Genomic DNA, 18365 nt, shown 5'->3' on the forward strand with positions numbered 1-18365 from the left:
TAGTTCTTTTTTCTCATGCTGTGGACGTTTGTCGTTAAAGGTTCCTGTGTATACAGTTGGAATTTAGACATGAGGACGCAACTACGCACCCGTGTTGTCGTTACGCCTGTCGCACTTACTCAGGAAATTATCCGGATGGAGGTATGGGTGACCGATTGGGCTGTTTGACTGACAGGGACGGTCTGGAGACGGGTTCAAGACCGTGCGGCCGAATTTCCTCGCGTGATGTGGGGACGATAGAGCGTTTTCATAAGCAGTTTTACACTTGTTCTGAGGTCTAGGGTTGCGTGCCAGACACACATGGCGTCATGGGTCTGGCGAAGTTGTAAACGAGGGCCGGAAGTGGGGGAGAAAGACCCTACCTGTACCGATAACTACGCTTCTCGTCTTCTGCACCAGTTTGAAACTACTTTGCACTTTCATTTCTACGGTTACTTGGGTCTAAGGTGGGAACGCGGGCGGTCACTGCGTCGAGTCTTTCGTTACTGGTCGTGACCCTCGGACGGGAGCGTCTAACACCTAGTAGAGGGAGGGGGAGGTCTTGCACGTACCGAGTGGATGGCTGCAACCCTTTAATTAGGTTTATGAAAGCTGGCCTTTCCACTTTACTCAAAGGCTGCAGGTCTCCAGTGATGTACTGCAAAACCAGGTTGTCTAGCTGCGGCTGGGAGACAGTGAAAACAGGGCCGCTCCTGTACGATGTTAATGGGATTTGGGTGGTAGAGGATCTGTTTCGGCTCTCTTTTTTATTCGCCACTCGCACATACCTTGAAAGGCTAGTCGTATGCTTATTCTCAATGTGCCGTTTAAGGTTTGCTGTCGACGTCGTCGATGTAAGGACTTGCTTTTTCAAACCGGGCGGACACAGTTTACAGGCAAACGTTAGATTTTTTCCGTCTGAGTCAGTACTGACTTTAAAGTAAAACTCTTTTAAATGCTCATACGCCGACGCCATAGAGTCTGACTCTGAGCGAGTGCTGCTGCAGCTGCTCTCGGCTTCGTCCATACTAATTCATTCATTCAATGCTCGCGGCTTCCGCGGTTCCACATTGTTTGTTGTGAGGAGTCTGATGACGTATATTTTAGTGCGACAGCCAGGGGTGACAGGCGCGTACGCGTCACAGGCAGCTTGCTGTTGCCAGATTGGGTGGTTTTCCGCATTATTTTGAAGCCTGTTTACGGTGTGTTTTAACTGGGATATGAAATCTGGCACACTTTTGAACGCCGTTATAATACAGTGCTGAGAATGAACGCACTTTTGAACGCCTTTATACAGCGCCGAGAATTCACGCGTTCTCAATTACGTTCATCTAGTGGAAATACAGTACGTTCAGTTCACGTTCGCCCAAAATATGAAGGCGTTCATGAACGATCGTTCATTGAACGCGTTCAGGTACATCACTGCATATGGTATAGCTAATTAATCTGGGTCAAAACGTGTTGTGCCCACATGCAAAGGTTGTAAACTCTGGCTTATCCCTGCGTGGTATTATAGTAATAGCAAACAGCAACGTTCAACTCCTAATAAGAAGCTAAAGGGACGTTAATCTACGTCGGTAATATTAACTTTATTTAATACAAGATGTAATCATACAGCCCATGTACTATAATATTTTACAAATGATGAATTACAGCAAACATGTGCAATATATCCATTATTACAGCTCCGTGGGATGGCAGTGAGACGATATGGGTCCGTTCTTATCGTGCATCCATGGGTAAAGATAAACGCATGTAGTGATGCTGCTTGCTGAACACGTAACATGAACGTGCTGGGCGGCGCGGTCCCGTGGATTAGATGCGCGTTCATAATGCAGAGGGATATAACTCTCAGAATAACGTTATTAGCACATTTTTACAACTTGAGGAACGAATGTTTTTAATAAGGGCTATACAAGTGTTCATACTGGGTAGTTTATTTAGTTTAAAAAAAATTATCCAACGATTTACAGACCACTCTTTCCCCATGTAAGTCAATGGGAAAAAGTGTTTCCGGGCCTGGCAACCAAACGGAAGTGTAGTACCGCCGTTTGGCCACCACGAATATTTTCATCTGAGTCCGGCGCACTTCCTGGGGGCTTGCTCCCAGCAGGTTCTACTGAAGCCTTCCGAGTAAATCGCCAGAACACCGACACCTCCTCATCTCCACCGCTCCCATGTTTTCTTTTGTGTTGCCATAAGTTAGTCTCTCTGCGTTTGTGCGCTGGGCTAATGCTAATAATGTTAATGCGAGGATAATAAAATGGCGGCTTCACAAAACGGGGTGTGGTTTGCTTTCCTTCCTGTCAATCAGACATAGGAACCTTTTTCTTCCACGAAAGTACCTGCTCTCTAGCAGGGACGGAAAAGGGGGTAAAAAAGGCTCTCATGAACATTAACTAATTTTAGTTCCGTCTCTTTTTGGTGTGAACGCGACATTTCGGAACTATATCGGAACTAAAGTGTGAAAAGTACTGCTGTGTGAACACGGCTTATGAGTTTAATCTAGCCAACAGATATAAAGTATGTAAAAACATCCACAGCGGTAAAACCCTGACAGGAAATGTTTTACTGCCCAATCCATACTTAGCGGGTTTTTTCTGATGCATAGTGTTTTTGAGTAAGCGATTGACTGCAGGACTTTTACTTGTAGTGGAGTATTTTCACGGTTAGGTTTTAGTACTTTTACTTACTTTTAAAAATATATACTTACAGTGTGAATGGTGAATACACTTGGTTTTAGCATAATGGCTTATTTCACAATCATATATATATTCAATTACTGGATTTTGATTATTGATCTTTTAATACATCTTTGACTGGTAAAGATAGAGCTAGTTTGAATTACTTTGTATACTGCTGCTGGATGTCTTATGTCAATGTTTATTAGTTTATCAATATATGTTATTAGGTAATTATCTGTAAAGTAAAGCTGGCAAATAAATATACTTGAAATACAATATTGGCTGTCAAAATAGAGTAGAAGTACAAAGTAGCATAACATTATTATAATTGAATTTATTATAATGACTAAAGTAAGTACACATACCTCAAAATTGTACTTAAGTACAGTACTTGAGTAAAATGTACTTCATTACATTCCACCAGTGGATATATGAATATAGGTTGCAGCAGCCTCAGTTAGATTTAAATGTGTGTGTGATACCGATCGAACACAAACATGCCCACAAACACACACATGCACGCCTGCGGAGCGTCTTAACGACTGTAATCAAAGTTAGCCGAGTTGTGTGTGTGTCTGCATCAGGCCACACACTGATGCTCCGCACAGTTTGAAGAGGAAACTAAATAAAAGGCCCAGCTGTCCCAAACACAGTGACTCTGATTCCCCTAAATGGAAGATTGTGTTGCAAGAAAGAGACGTATCGTTCAAATATTTAATGGCATCCTGCTTACATGTGTATTCATTACAAGGAGAATCCCCCTTAAAACACTGTTTTCTGCAAACACAGCGTTTATCGTGTGATTCTGTTTTGCTTCTCCAAACACACAGAATGATGCGATAAGATGTTTTTCACGGTATGAAAGGTTGAAAAGCAAAATAATGTTTCAAACATTTTAATTAATTAAGTTAAATATATATATTTATTTTTGGGCTAAAAAATAATCTGCACCTCAACCACCTACAAGGGTAAAACCCAGCTTTTAGTTGAATGTATTAATAATTAAAGGGTGTTATACTGTATATATATACAGTATAATTCAGAAGCCTGGGACATTATACTTTTACATACAACATTTAAATCATTATATTTGCATACTTTTAGGATTTTCTTTAATGCATAACTTTGACTTTTTAGTGGGTTTTATTGGTATTAGTAGTTTTAACAAAAGAAAATGATCTAAATACTTCCTTTCTCAGTGGTATGAGCATGTGGTATCTGATGGTGCTAGGTGGAAATTCACCATCAACATTCATGTCTAAGGCACCATTTGTATATCCAATAGTTGTCATATCATCACATTTCTCTAAAGATACGTTTTGAGTGGATGATTGACAGCTGATGTCTCCCCTCAGGACCAACGAGCTGCTGGTGGCGTTCCTGTCCAAGTACCGCAACATGAACTTCATCAAATCTCACGGCAGAGACAACGCACGGTGAGAAAAAGAGAGTTCAATCTTCATCACAGTTCCTCTTTTAAATCTCCCTTTGTGTGTTTTTTTTTCTCTGCTGATTGGAATCTTATTTTTTGTAGGGGAGGTAGTTGTCTTTTGTAAAAAGATAATAATTGCTCTTCACTTCCGCTTCTTCTTTCTGTTTTCCTCTTAGCATCAGAATGAGTTTCAATAAAACAATGACAGTTTTAATTTAGATGTTACTATTAACAAACCTTATAGATATCATATATATATCATAAGAGTTTTACATTATATTATTAAGATATAATGGCCGCTTACACAGGTTAAGTTTCTTAAAGCAGTATACGTGTAGCTAACTGCATCTGTCTGTATGTCAGTTTGAGTCATCATCTAAACTCTGGACACTCCTCTCAGATTCATTCGTAAGCAGGGTCTGGACCGTCTGTTCCTCGAGTGTGACACGCACATGTGGCGTCTCGGGGACCGTAAGATCCCAGAGGGCATTGCGGTGGACGGAGGCTCTGATTGGTTCCTGCTGAACCGGCCCTTCGTGGACTACGTGGTGAACTCCAGAGACGAGCTGGTCAGCAGCATGAAGAGCTTCTACGCCTACACACTGCTGCCTGCTGAGGTAACACATACATACACACACACACACACACACACACACACACACACACACACACACACACACACACACACACACACACACACACACACACAGTCACACACAGACACACTAGCGTGAACATTTTTAGGTACTTTACTTGATACTTTGCTCGAGTATTTCCATTTTTATGCTACTTTATAATTGTACTTGTAATTAATTATTACTTTTGTTTGTTCAATTGATAAATTGTGATGTATTACTTATATTTTAACCATCGATTAATCTGACAATATTTCTTTGATTTTTGCGGTTTTGTCTGACTTAAAAAAAACAGTTTGAAGTCTTGTGATGGACATTTTCTATTACTTTAACTTTTAACGTCAAATTTATTGAATCTTTTGAAACATTCATTGGATCAAAAATATCCGTATACTCTTTATTTGTCACAGACAAAATATGCATATCAGAATTTGGTAGAAATTTGATTTTAAGATGCAATCATATAAAATATGTTATTTTTAAAACAGATATCTGGCACATCAAAATCATATTGCATCAATCAAAGAAAGTACATTAGATGAATCGCTTTTACTGAAGAGAATAAACGTGCGTGTCTGTCTGTCCCTGCAGTCATTTTTCCACACGGTTCTGGAGAACAGCGCCCACTGTGAGACGATGGTGGACAACAACCTGAGGCTCACCAACTGGAACCGCAAGCTGGGATGTAAATGTCAGTACAAACACATCGTGGACTGGTGCGGCTGCTCGCCCAACGACTTCAAGACCTCCGACCTGCCGCGCTTCCAGGTGAGACTTTAAACTAAATTAAGCTCATTTTGATATAAACTTTTGAAATAGAATAGATGTAGTTTATATGTTCTAATTTCTGGAAATGGTTTTGATGTTAATGAGGCAGTCAATAAAAAATTTAAATATACAAAACCTAAACCTTAAAGGTGGGGTAGGTAATTTTGGAGAAACCAGCTCGAGTGCGCTGGAATTTGAAAATACACAGCCGGAAAGAATCTGCCACTTCCTCACAGAGCCCCTCCTCCAACACACACGAACGCGCACATGACCAATGAGGGCACGAGATAAGTTTGTGCACAGATGGAAGGCTGACAGGCAGGTAGGCCATCCAGTTATTTTAGCCGGGCCGGCTAAAATGATTGGTCGTGCTTTTTACAGACTACCAAGGCACACAGATGACATTTTTTTATGGATTTTTTGTCAAAGCATTTAAGATATTCATTGCTATCGGGATGTTAAGAGCATTCCATGGAATATAACAAAAAGTGTATCACGAGCCGGTTTCTCAAACTCACCTACCCCACCTTTAAGTTAGAACACATTATTATAGCCTATCTAATACTAGAGAAATATAAACAAAGAAAACTATTTATTTAAGTAGTTGCCATTTTTTACATTTAAATGTATATGCAATGAGGTAGAGTGTGAGTTCAATGTTTGTTAACTGTTAAGGGTTATTTTAAGGGAAAAATACAGTGGATTCTGGTTTTTTGAAAGGAAAACTTACGAAGTTTGAAGTTCTCTGATATCCAGAAGTGAGGTAAATATAATATGAAAAAAAAAACAACATTACTTCAAATATATATAATGAAAGATTCAAGCAGTTTTTTATCCTTTTGGTAAATGGACTGCTTTTATATTGATTTCCAGTCTTTGCGGCCCCTCAAAGTGCCTTACAACAAATCAGCATTCATTCAGCCATTCACACACATTCATATTGAACAGAGGCATAGGCTGCCATACAAGGTGCCACCTGCTCAGGGAGACTAACATTCACACACACACACACACACTCACTCACACACTGTTGGCCATGGGAGCAATTTGGGGTTTATTCATTTGCTAAAAGACATGTTAACCCCAGCGGCCAGGAATCAAACCACCAACCCAACGATCAGTAGTTCACTCTACCTCCTGTGGCTCAAGGGCGGGCTAGGTTTTTAGGTTTGATCATTTAAAAAAACTAGCTAGCTCTCAATGGCTCTTCCAATGCTAGTGTTTCATTTGATCTTTTTTACCAAGATATACAAATGTGACAGATGTGGTTTGAACGTCTTGTTAATCTCAAAGCTTTCCCTGGTGTTCATTCTTTGGATTTTGTTGTTTTAATTGTGATAATGTTGCAGCCTTGCTACAGAGATGATAGACTTTATGCCCGCCCTCCCTTCTCAGGGCCTCTGTGGCCCAGAATAGCTCCGTATTCACAAATGATCAGTGGCCTCGGAGCGGCGGCCCTCGGCTCGCTGTAACCACAGACCTGAGCAGCCTCTGTGGTCGGGCTTCGGATGGTTTCTATAGGAGCTGGTCCTGGAAACAGCTGGACTCTTGGTATTTTTAGAGCTCTGTAGCGAGTTGCCGCTGAGGTTTTTAAAGTTATCATTATTATAATGTGCGGGTTCGCTTGCTAGAAAGGCTGAGTCCTGAATGTGAGGGTCAGGAACACACATGTACAGTACTATACACACTCTTTTTTTTCTCCATCATTTAACCAAATCAATGTGTTTTAGGTTTCTTCCTAGAAGGAGTTTCCTCAAATTTGGAACAAATGTCCACTAAGACTGAAATTATACACATTTGTGGTTAAAAGATCAAACATTTCATGCACTAATTATGAAAATATCACACAATATTTTTTTTTAAAACAACATTTTGTTTTCAGCCTCTCAAATAAGGACACTTACGGCTCTTATGTTCTATATCATATTTTAGTGAATATTTTTGAGGTTTGGACCAACAAATTAAGACATTAAAAAGTAAACAATCAAGAAAATAATACGCAGATTTATAGATAATGAAAAACGTTCCATCTCATGTTGTCGTGAATTTGTTTGTTTTGGATCATTTAAGTTATATTTGTAAATCCATATTGTAAAGAAAATTGATAAAACTATGCCGTAAAAGGTAAAATCCAAAGGCATGTTCACAAGTGTGAAACCTGTGTACTCTAAATAAAGCTGCTCCTACAGGCGAGCAGCTGCTTGAGTCATATTTGGCTGACCTCGTTCACATAGAGAAAAGGCACTTTTATATAGTTTCCCTCTGATGTTCTGTTCTCTTTAGCTGTGTAAGGACACAGATTGTTCGGTAACAGCCCCAGAATAACCTCTGAGATAAATCTGCTGCTCGCTGCAGTCCGCATGGCTCTCATTATGTTGGGGTTTCCTGGCCCGGCCCTGCTGCCGGGGCCACCAGGAGCCGGCTGGGTGAGGTCATGACAGCATGAAGCCTGCCCTGCCTCCTCAAGAAACAGCCACATGATGAATTGTGTGTGTGTTTGTGTGTGGTCTTACTCCAACCATCCTTCATTTTTGTTTGTATGTTTTGACTACAGCAAGCGTCGAGACCCACCTTCTTCGCCAGGAAGTTTGAGGCCAGCGTGAGCCAGGAGATCATCAACCAGCTGGACTCCTACCTATTTGGATCTCACCCCTCGGGGACCCCGGGGCTCCAGGCCTACTGGGAAAACATCTATGAGCATGAGACGGACGGCCCCGCCAGCCTATCAGACTCCACGCTCAGCCACTATCACGCCTTCGCTCGTATGGGACTGTCCCGCGCCGCCAGCTCACTGCAGGGACACCCCAATGACAACAGCTGCAGGTAAAAACATGTGGGTTTATTGAGAATGGGATGTGTTGTGGAAGTCAACCAGGAAAAACTAAACCTACTTTTATTTGTGTTGTGAGAGAAATGTGTATGTACAGTACCAGTCAAAGTTTGGACACACCTTCTCATTTGAAGCTTTTTATTTATTTTAATGATTTATTTAATTGTAGATTAATACTGAATACATCTGAACTATGAAAGACTACCTCATGAAGCTGACTGAGAGAAGCCAAGAGTGTGCAAAGCTGTCATCAAGGCAAAAGGGGGCTCCTTTGAGTAATCTAAAATATAAAACATATTCTGGATTTTTTTAACACTTTTTTGTTTACTACATAATTCCATATGTGCCTTTTCATAGTTTTGATGTCTTCAGTATTAATCTACAATGTGTAAACATATTTAAATAAATAAAAACCTTCGAATGAGAAGGTGTGTCCAAACTTTTGACTGGTACTGTATTAGCCATATTATATAAAGTTCTCCCAATACAATAATCAGTGGTGGATAAAGTACTTGGATATTTACTTTGGTAAAAGTAGTCACACCACAGTTTAAATACTTTGTTATAAGTAAAATGAAAGTATGTCTACGTTTTACTTAATATTATAGTTGTGGAATTAGAAAAGACACAAACACTCGAGATTTAGTGAATGCAGCATCTGTTGGGAAAAAACATATTTTCCTTTAACGGTCCCCTGAAACAGAACCATGAGTTAAAATGTAGATTGGAAACATTATGTTTTCATGCTGAACCTGTTTGGTTGAATTCAAACCAACACTCCGGTTGTTTTGGATTGTTTAGGTTGGTCATAATGTTGTCCAACAAACTGTGTAACAAAACACCTAAAACGGAACAGCCTGAAAAGTGGGTTTTTGGTCCAAGTCCCAAAAAGTTGTGTAATTAGTCAGTGCGACAGGAAAAGCGAATCTGATAACGTGGCAAAGAGGCAACAATGGATGACTTTTGACTTGGTTTTATTCATTGATGTGAACTAAAGGCAAAACAACCTCAAGTCCAATTTTACGATGTAATGGCTTTATTGTTGTGTAGAGCTGTTTTTGGCTATACGAAAAGACAGGCAATAAAACCCCCAGGCTCCTTCAACAATGAAACATACAATATTTGGGACATAAAAATAAATACAATGCAATGAAGTCCTCTGCCACCATAAGTGTATCAGGATTATTCAGTCGCTGGCTCAGTACATTTAGGCAGAGAGAAACTGCAGAATCTCTGTCTGATGGGATCGAGGAGGACGGGCAGATGAAATGTGTCTTTCCACTAGACTCACTAAACCGGTGTGTATGTGTGAGTCCAAATTAAATATAAAGATAACTCCACCTTGTCCTGGGATACAACCAGGCTACAGTGTCTGCAGACTGGATTTTTCCAGCAGAGTGTGTGTGTGTGTGTGTGTGTGTGTGTGTGTGTGTGTGTGTGTGTGTGTGTGTGTGTGTGTGTGTGTGTGTGTGTGTGTGTGTGTGTGTGTGTGTGTGTGGAGGGGTGGAGACCCACAGTAGGTACAAGGAGGTGGTTGTTGTTAGATTTTGGGTGGGGATGGGTGGGGGCAGCATTATGGGAAGTGTGTGTGAAGGGGGGACAAGGGTGCAGGAGTAAAACAGGACTTGTCTGTTCCCCCAACTTGTGATTTCAGTCTGAGAACACGAACACACTAATGTGTGGATATATTTAAACATGCTTCCATCCATATCCAAAACGGAGCTCTCTTAGGAACCCACTGCTAAGCTGTTGGAATTTAACAAGCAGCCTGTTCATGCTTTTGCTCCATTCTGACTCATCTCATGTTTCTGTACAGCTGATCACTTGCTACAGGTGGGTTTCCACGATGGGTTTGTATCCAGTTTAAAACTGCTAACTAAGGTCCAGGTGTTAACTGGGCTCTGAATTCAAGAGTTCTTTTGAACCTGTGTTTTACACAGATTAAGTCTTCTGAACAGAAAGACATGAAAATAATAAAACTCCTAGTTCCTCAAAGGACAATAACATTTCTTGTGGCCCCTGAACATGATATAAAATGCATACATTATATTTTAACAATCTGTTGTCTATTTCATATTCAGTTTTGTGTGTGCACTCTCCTTGGTCATCACATTTTGAAAACCCCTGTTAAAGGACGTCATAAAAATATGCCATATTAGGCTATGGTATGTCATTAAAAAAAGTCATAAAATATAATGTAAAAAAGTCCTAGTAAAATGTGTCACAGTAAGAGTATAAAGTATAGAATACCATAAAAAATGTCATTATATTGTCGTAAAAGGAAAAAAATCCATTAAAACTAAAGAAAATTGAGAATTTCATAAAGATGTCATACAAATTATAGTATAGTATATCATAAAATAGAACAAAATATTCAATAAAATAATGATAGTTTAGTGTGTCACTAAAAGTAAAAAAATATTGTTTGTCTTTAAAAAGACAAAGATAGAAATGTAACTTTGCAAAAATGTTTTTAAATGTGTCCGCTTCATTGCAGCATGTTCTCAGTACAGTGTGTTTTCCTCTCTCAGGTTCATGTCCACGAGCCACCCTGTATCCGTCCACCTCTACTTCCTGTCAGACAAGTTCCAGGGCTACCTGCTGCGCCACGTGGCCACCAACCGAGCCTCCGCCCAGCTGGAGAGCCTGGAGACCTGGGTGACCTCCAAAGACCACTACACCCCCGCCAGCCCCCCCCAACCCAACAACAGGCTGCAGCACGTCCAGGTCAGCACACACACAGTACATTGTTATGACCAGTAGGGTATATTATGTATGGAGAAGTTCTGAGAAAATAGAAAGTCGTTTATTAACACAGCCAGAAAACTAGCTCGTTGACGTTCTCAGGGACCTAAACACTTCCATGACCCTCTCCCTGTTCTCCAGGTGGGGGCGGACTGGGACCCTAAGGAGCGTATCTTCAGGAACTGGGGGGGTCTGCTGGGCCCCAGGGACGAGCCGGTTGCCGTGCAGCGCTGGAGCCGCAGCCAGAGCAACCTGACGGCCACCGTGGTGTGGATCGACCCCACCAACGTCATCGCCGCCACCTACGACATCCTGGTGGACGCGTCCGCCGAGGTCACGCACTACCGGCCGCCCCTCAGCCCCCCGCTGAGGCCCGGCCTGTGGACCCTCAGGGTGCTGCACCACTGGAACCTGCTGGGCCAGACCAGCTTCATCATGGCCCCGCTCGAGTTCCACCGGCAGCAGCCCATACAACAAGGTGAGGGGGGGAGACACCCTAAATACATCTACACATTAAATCATGACATCTAGCTACTGCTTTAATACTAACTCAATTAAAAGTGATCAACCAAGAAGATACAAACTTAAAGCGGCAAGAAACGTACATTAGCCTTAAAAAAAAGCCAAACCATGTCAAGTATTATAATATTTTTAGATAGATTTGAATAGCTAAGGTGCAGACATAACAGGTCTACAGTGGAAGATGTGTAGACTTTCAGCAGCCCTGATCAGCCGTCTTTAACCTCAGGGTGACAATAGCTGTTACCCTGTGTGAATCATGTAGGACAGTTAGGATCAAATATACTGTAAAAAATGAAAGGCAGACCGACTTTATTTACAGGACCTCAATTATTGAATACATATTTAATTGTTAATTAGCTCTTGTCAACATGCCTTAAACATGTTGCAATAACCTTTTGGTGAAATAACGTTGAGGTAGATTTAAGAGGATAGGAGCTAATAGATGTATTTTATTCATAAATGTTTCGGTTTCTTTCAGCTTTGTTTCTGATTATTCATGTACTGTCTTGCTATGGTTTAGGTTGTTGAATATATTTTCAAGTAAATATTTGTATTGGTGCATCCCTAATTCCAGTATATACCACTGTATAGCACATTTTCAGATGTTAAAAAAGTCCTTATTACATGGTCCAGTAACTTGTATTGTCTATAAGCATTGTTTTGTGGAGTGACCTATTACTACTATTCTGCTAGTCAGTAAAATATCACTAATTTGGCACAATGCTTGGCTATAATCCTGCAGAACCCCCTTGAAAACACCTGTTGAACGGATATTTAAGAGCAGCACAGGGGTCACTGTAGTCTTTATGTCAAAAGCTAATACTTAAATTACACACACAGAGCAGAGGCCCTTCCTGTCACAGCTGTCAACACCACACACACACACATATTTATAGTGTCAGTATCCAGTCACGCACACACGGTCACCTCTGTCCCAAATTAGCTTCCCGCTGAACCTCTCGTGTGTGTGTGTGTGTGTGTGTGTGTGTGTGTGTGTGTGTGTGTGTGTGTGTGTGTGTGTGTGTGTGTGTGTGTGTGTGTGTGTGTTTGGAGATAACTAAGTAAAGCCTGGGATATGAATAGATGGTGTGAGTGTTACATAGTGATGTCATTATGTTAAGGAAGTACATTTTTTATTTAACACACAGACACCTGATGTCACACACACACACTCTGATCAGATCACGTCACACTCCATCTTCACTTTATGACAGCAGCCAATAAAACATCACCATCTATTCATATCCCAGGCTTTACTTAGTTATCTCCAAACACACACACACACACACACACACACACACACACACACACACACACACACACACACACNAAATAGACCCCTGATAATGTAAATACTTTAAAATGGCATAAGTGCATTTGTAAGTGTTGGCGGAATAATTAGCTTAGGTATTCAACCTTCGACCCAGTTCATCTTTTTCTCTCTTTACTGTCTCTTTTCCCATGGCATAGTTCTACGGCCTGCGGTATTGCTGCTATCTCTCTTAAGGAGGGGCAGCTTGGGCGCATTGTTGTTGCCAGCTTATGACCGAGCACAAGCTGACATGAGGTAGTTTATTGTTCAGGGACATCTAGAAGCCCTTCTTTTCTCAGGAACGTAGGTTCCCTGGCGCACATTATTTCCTATGGACGACAGCTCTAGTTAGATTCAGGGTCCATGTTTGTTTAGTCTCGCTGATGAAGAATGTTGATTATTACACTCTGAACTAGTTAAAACCTGGAACTACAGAAGAGTTCTTCAGAATTGATTGTGGCATCTCAACCGTGTGGTCAAACCGTGGCCCGTGACATGTCTTGTGAATTCTCCGGCCGAAGCTCCAAATAAACCATCACTGTTTGCCATCAAAGCTTCAGCTCTCCTCGTGTCTCTGAGTCCTGACTCCAATTGCTTTCAGAAGTTTCCCCCACAGTAAGGGTCTATTTAAAAGTGGATAAATCCACATTTGGTGTTCTAGTGCAGTGGTTCCCAGCATGGGGTTTGGGATCCACAGAGGAGGCGACACCTGGGGTCTGCTCAACAGATTTGTTTCTTATCTTATAAATATGCAGATAAAACTGAGTTGTTAGTAGCAGTAAAATGATGTCAAAATACTTTATTATATGAATACAATTCCTCCAAAATACTTCCTTAATTAAAAGTATATATATCGGCATTAATACTGTGTAAAATCGTATGAGGTAGCTTGAAAATAAAACACAGTACATTTTGTAAGTACCTTTTTGGAAGTAAATTTGACTGTAGTTACATTACAGTCTTTGAGGTTTTTCTCCATGAAGCCCTCTGACCCACCCCGGAATGACCTGTTTATACATCAATCGGAAATAAATCAACAGGCATGAAATAAAGGGAGATTCAGTTTTATTTTCAAAAAATGTACTTCAAAATCGCTAAGGTCATTTATAAGGCATTCACAGAAATTCTTATTACTTTTTTTTTGGCTTTTGGACATTTAGAGTTTTTGATGCTTTCAGAGACCATTTCCTAAAACATGATAACATCTAAGGCACAGCACTACTCCCACTGAGAGAGAGAGAGAGAGAGAAAAAACACATCAGACAAAAATGGCACTTGCGTCAAAAAGGGTTGTACTGGAAATAAAATAAACAAACTGAATTTAAGTGTGAGAAAAACGTATGAAATAATAATTCCAGAATCTGAAAACTTTATCAACATTTAAAAATTCTTATAAACAGTCACATGAATTCTGTGGCACCATCATCATCTTAACTTAGAAACTGTACACCGTCAGAGTATTTTACAAAATACTGAATTACATCAACTCACTCGTTATATGAAAAGTACATATCGGACATAAAATGGCTCTTAATATTCAAATTAACATTGTGCAGCAAAGAAAATAAAATGTCTTTTTAACATTCAGGACTTTCTCTGAGACCGACATGATGCAAAAATGAAGCATAAAGGCAAAATTATTGTATGTGTGTGTTAATTAATAAATAATGTTTACATTTTACAAAAAAATAATTCTGAAAACTCCATAAGAAATGTATTTAAAACCGAATATTTTGTGTGAATCGAATGATGCGACATTTAAACCAAATGACTGTCGAATTAACTCAAAACATGTTTACTAAATAAAATAGTCATACGTTTTCTACCTGGTTATGGTTTTTTCACGTATTTGTGGTGAACATCTCCTTTAGACCTATATACCCCTCATGCTACATTTCAAAATAAAAGCCCGCTTTCTTTTACAGCTTTTGTCCCAGAACCGAAATAAATACAGATTTAATTCAGCAATAGGGTTTTTCATGAATAAATCTTATTATTTTGTTGACACAAAACCATAAAGAACTATTTCAAAGTTGTATATATAGGCTACCGTCTTGAATGTTAAGCAAAATACTGTTATTTATTGGTGGTCATGTCCTCATTCTCGCATATTATCTTTCCTAATAATCTCCCTTACAGGTGAACCTATTTTTTTTATATTGTGCTTTTTAAATAATAAAAGTAAAGGATTCACAACAAGGGAAATGTCCTCAGTCTAATTCAGAAATCCAAAGGTTAAAACATAACCAGATCGTACCTGTTGCTGTCATTTGAACCCTTAATCTAGTGGCAGTAAATGTCTGATATATTTAACAGAAGATGGCTCTTTCATGGCTACACCCACCAACACTGTGCTGAAACATAACTTCTGGTAACATCTGCACCAGGCGTCCATTTCAAATAATAATTTATATATAATAGTCACAATCCTTTTTGTGACCATTATATGCTATACGTAAAGTGCTGACTGTCACAGAACAACACTCATTCTCAGCTTCACTCTCATGGTTAAAACAAAACAAAAACACTCCTCTCCAGTTTTGGTCCCAATAATAGTCACATGGCAACTACACACATTGAAATGATTTATCAAAAAATAGTAAATATCAGTTTTTATAGTATCAAACAAAAGATGGATTGCACCAGCGAGGATCAAGTTTTGTTAGTTGTTATTTGGTAACACAAGTAACATAGGGTGGGGTTGAAAAGTAATATTTGGACATTTTCAGGAGAACTTTTATTCCCTTTCTTGCTGTAAATTAACAAAAAAATATGATCATCTTACCATAAAGACTGAAAGCAGGTGGGAAAGGCTAGCCTGGCTCATCTAAAGCTGAATTATTTTTTAAACGTAGTTTGTGTAATCCATAAAAAAACGGAATATTAATAAATAAAATCTTGTGTAGCTACAATTCCAAACTCTATCCAATGAAACTGAACTGACATTTAATCCAGTTAACCAACCTTTCAGATTTTTTTTCACTAACAGTATTGTTTATGTTCAGTGTCTGACTAAAACTGAAAATATTAGCCAAGTCTTTAAAAAACCGTTACTAAAACTGATGTTTACATAAGCCTCGTATGCGTCACTACTCTTAAAAGCCACACAGTGTAACCTTCATCCTAACTGGTGCAACCCTATGAATATTTAACGTCTTGGCACAATGTCCATCACAGGGCAGCATGGAAATCTAAAGGTGCAAAACCTGTGTCGGTGGTCTCCTCTCCCCCCGCACTACACTCAAACTCAACTCTCAGCGACTTTATGCATGGGTATATTTTTGTTTAGTATGGAAGGAACCAAAAATGCTTCGAGAATTTGCTTTTGCCCATTTACTTTCCAGAGTACTACAATCTGATATTCTGAATACAGGAATATTAATTGTGGAACAAATCTCTTCTTATCACATTCAATTATCAATTTATCTAACTTATTTATCTGCATAACTTATTTTATATGTACCTTTTTGGCTCTGTGTTCAGACATACAGAACAATATTCCCTTCCAAGGCTTAACTTGTGCTCTGTTTGCTGATAGCTATATCATTACATGTTTTCCATCCAATCATTTCATTATAACTGATACCATTTGTTTTTGTTGAGACCAATTATACAAAATGTTGTAACCGTTAGACACCGCCCAATCAAGGCAGGTGTTTTTGTCAAAGCAAATTCCAGCATATGAAATATTAGCCACTGACTTATATATATAAAATTTTTATAAACCCTCTTCTGAATAAATGACTCGTATATTAGTTGCACGCTTTGAAAGTGACATCTGTTTCTACAGCGAGTATGGAGCAGATTTAGAACGTGTGTAAAGTCCAATATAATAGGCTGACTGAAGGATTCAGACAGTTCTTTGTTTTGAACACTTTTTAATTAAATGGTCATTTTGGCACCAAATAAATAATACAAAATAAATATGACATATTTCTATTGCTTGCTAATTTTTTCCTGTTTCTTCCAGCTAGAGGTGTGCTGTACGTCATCTTGAGACAGGAAAGTTATAATTCCACCGCTTGGCTAAGATAAAAATGAGCTCAAAGCCAGGCGCTCTTCCAGGGGGCTCGGGACCTTCATGGACACAGAAAGTATGAATTGGTCTACAAGGACCAACTGTTTTATATTTCAGCATCTGAACATGTAACACCTGCCTACCTTCCCCCAGGGAAACGCTCACATCAGGAGGTATAGAGTTCTTCTGACACACCACGTCCACACACACTTATTCACACCCACACACTCGCACACAGCATGATGTCCCAAGCAACAATGAGAGCAGCAGACTGACTGAGGACTGAAGGAGATGCTTCCTCTCTTCTACCCGTCACTGCCTCCAGAGTTTCATTAATCCCCTTTCACTGTAACGTTGCACACACTTTTAAATAAATAAATATCAGACAGGACGTGTGTCTTCCTTCATGTGTTCCTTGTGTCCTCCCTCAGTCCGTACGTCTGCTACCTGATCCTCCCGTCCTCTCTGGGGGGGCTGAGCTCAGACTTTGGGTCGGGGCTGGCGGAGCTCCAGGGGGTGAGCTTGCAGCGCTGCATGATGGGACACACGCTGGGTCCCATGGAGCAGACGTCCGCGGCCGACCAGTGGCCCTCCAGCAGGCGGTCCAGCCAGAGACGCAGCGGCACCCCCGTCAGGCCGGCGTTGGCCTCCGCCTCCTCCACTGCCCCCAGACTCACCGGCAGCCGCAGCACGGGGTTCAGGCCGTGGAAGCTCTGCTCCATGTAGGAGTTCTTTGGCGGGCCGCTGTGCAGCCGCAGGGCGTCCTCTGGAACCCCGGAGGAGAGGGGGGAGGAGAGGGGAGAGAGGAAAGGAGAGGTGAGGAGAGGAGAGGAGAGGAGAGAAGAGTGGTGAAAAAAAAAAAAAAAGCTTTTTGACATCCTGCTGGATCCAACATTATCATATGTTCACATTATCACTTTCATTTGTTTGGTAATGTTGTTATGTTGCTATACCAGAGGTTTGTAACAGTCTTTCGCCATCAATTGTAGGGTTTTAGTCTAATGCGAGTGTCGAAGGACAGAGGGAGACCATTTTGTATTATGTGATATTGGGCTATATACAATTTTTTGACATTGAAATTAGATTGATTGACCACAAAAAAATTGTAAGTTACATTATTGATTATTTTTCTTTAAAGGGGCCCTATTATACACATTTTCAGGTTAATTTGGGTATTTTGTGCCTCTACTGTGACATATTTACATGCTTCAAAGAGGCCCTATTATGCTTGTTGGGGTTTTCCCTTTCCTTTTGTGTATTGTATATATGTTTTGTGCATGTTAATGTTCAGCAAAGGCTAAAATCCCAAAGTTCCAAATTCCCCCTCTGTCTGAACCCAGATGCCCATTCTGCTCTGATTGGTTAGGTGGTAGGTTCTGTTGAGATTGGTCAACCACTTAAAGATGTCCCACCCTTTAGCCTATGACTGCCAAGGCACAC

The 18365-nt window shown here is 40.3% G+C and overlaps 1 protein-coding gene across 1 annotated transcript in view; it reads left to right on the forward strand.

Annotated features, from left to right (window-relative positions):
- Window positions 1-17651, forward strand: part of LOC104958250 (xylosyltransferase 1-like) — a 25650-nt gene extending 7999 nt beyond the window's left edge. Inside the window, exons 5-12 of the mRNA XM_010785974.1 lie at window positions 4019-4099; window positions 4496-4712; window positions 5322-5498; window positions 8053-8321; window positions 10860-11055; window positions 11215-11551; window positions 16878-16890; window positions 17357-17651. Of these exons, the coding sequence (XP_010784276.1) occupies window positions 4019-4099; window positions 4496-4712; window positions 5322-5498; window positions 8053-8321; window positions 10860-11055; window positions 11215-11551; window positions 16878-16890; window positions 17357-17651 (1585 nt within the window). The remainder of the gene's footprint in view (window positions 1-4018; window positions 4100-4495; window positions 4713-5321; window positions 5499-8052; window positions 8322-10859; window positions 11056-11214; window positions 11552-16877; window positions 16891-17356) is intronic.
- The last annotated feature ends 714 nt before the right edge of the window (window positions 17652-18365 follow it).

Source organism: Notothenia coriiceps, unplaced genomic scaffold (genome assembly GCF_000735185.1).
Source record: "Notothenia coriiceps isolate Sejong01 unplaced genomic scaffold, NC01 NC01_scaffold00028498, whole genome shotgun sequence".
In the NCBI taxonomy this organism is placed as follows: Eukaryota; Metazoa; Chordata; class Actinopteri; order Perciformes; family Nototheniidae; genus Notothenia; species Notothenia coriiceps.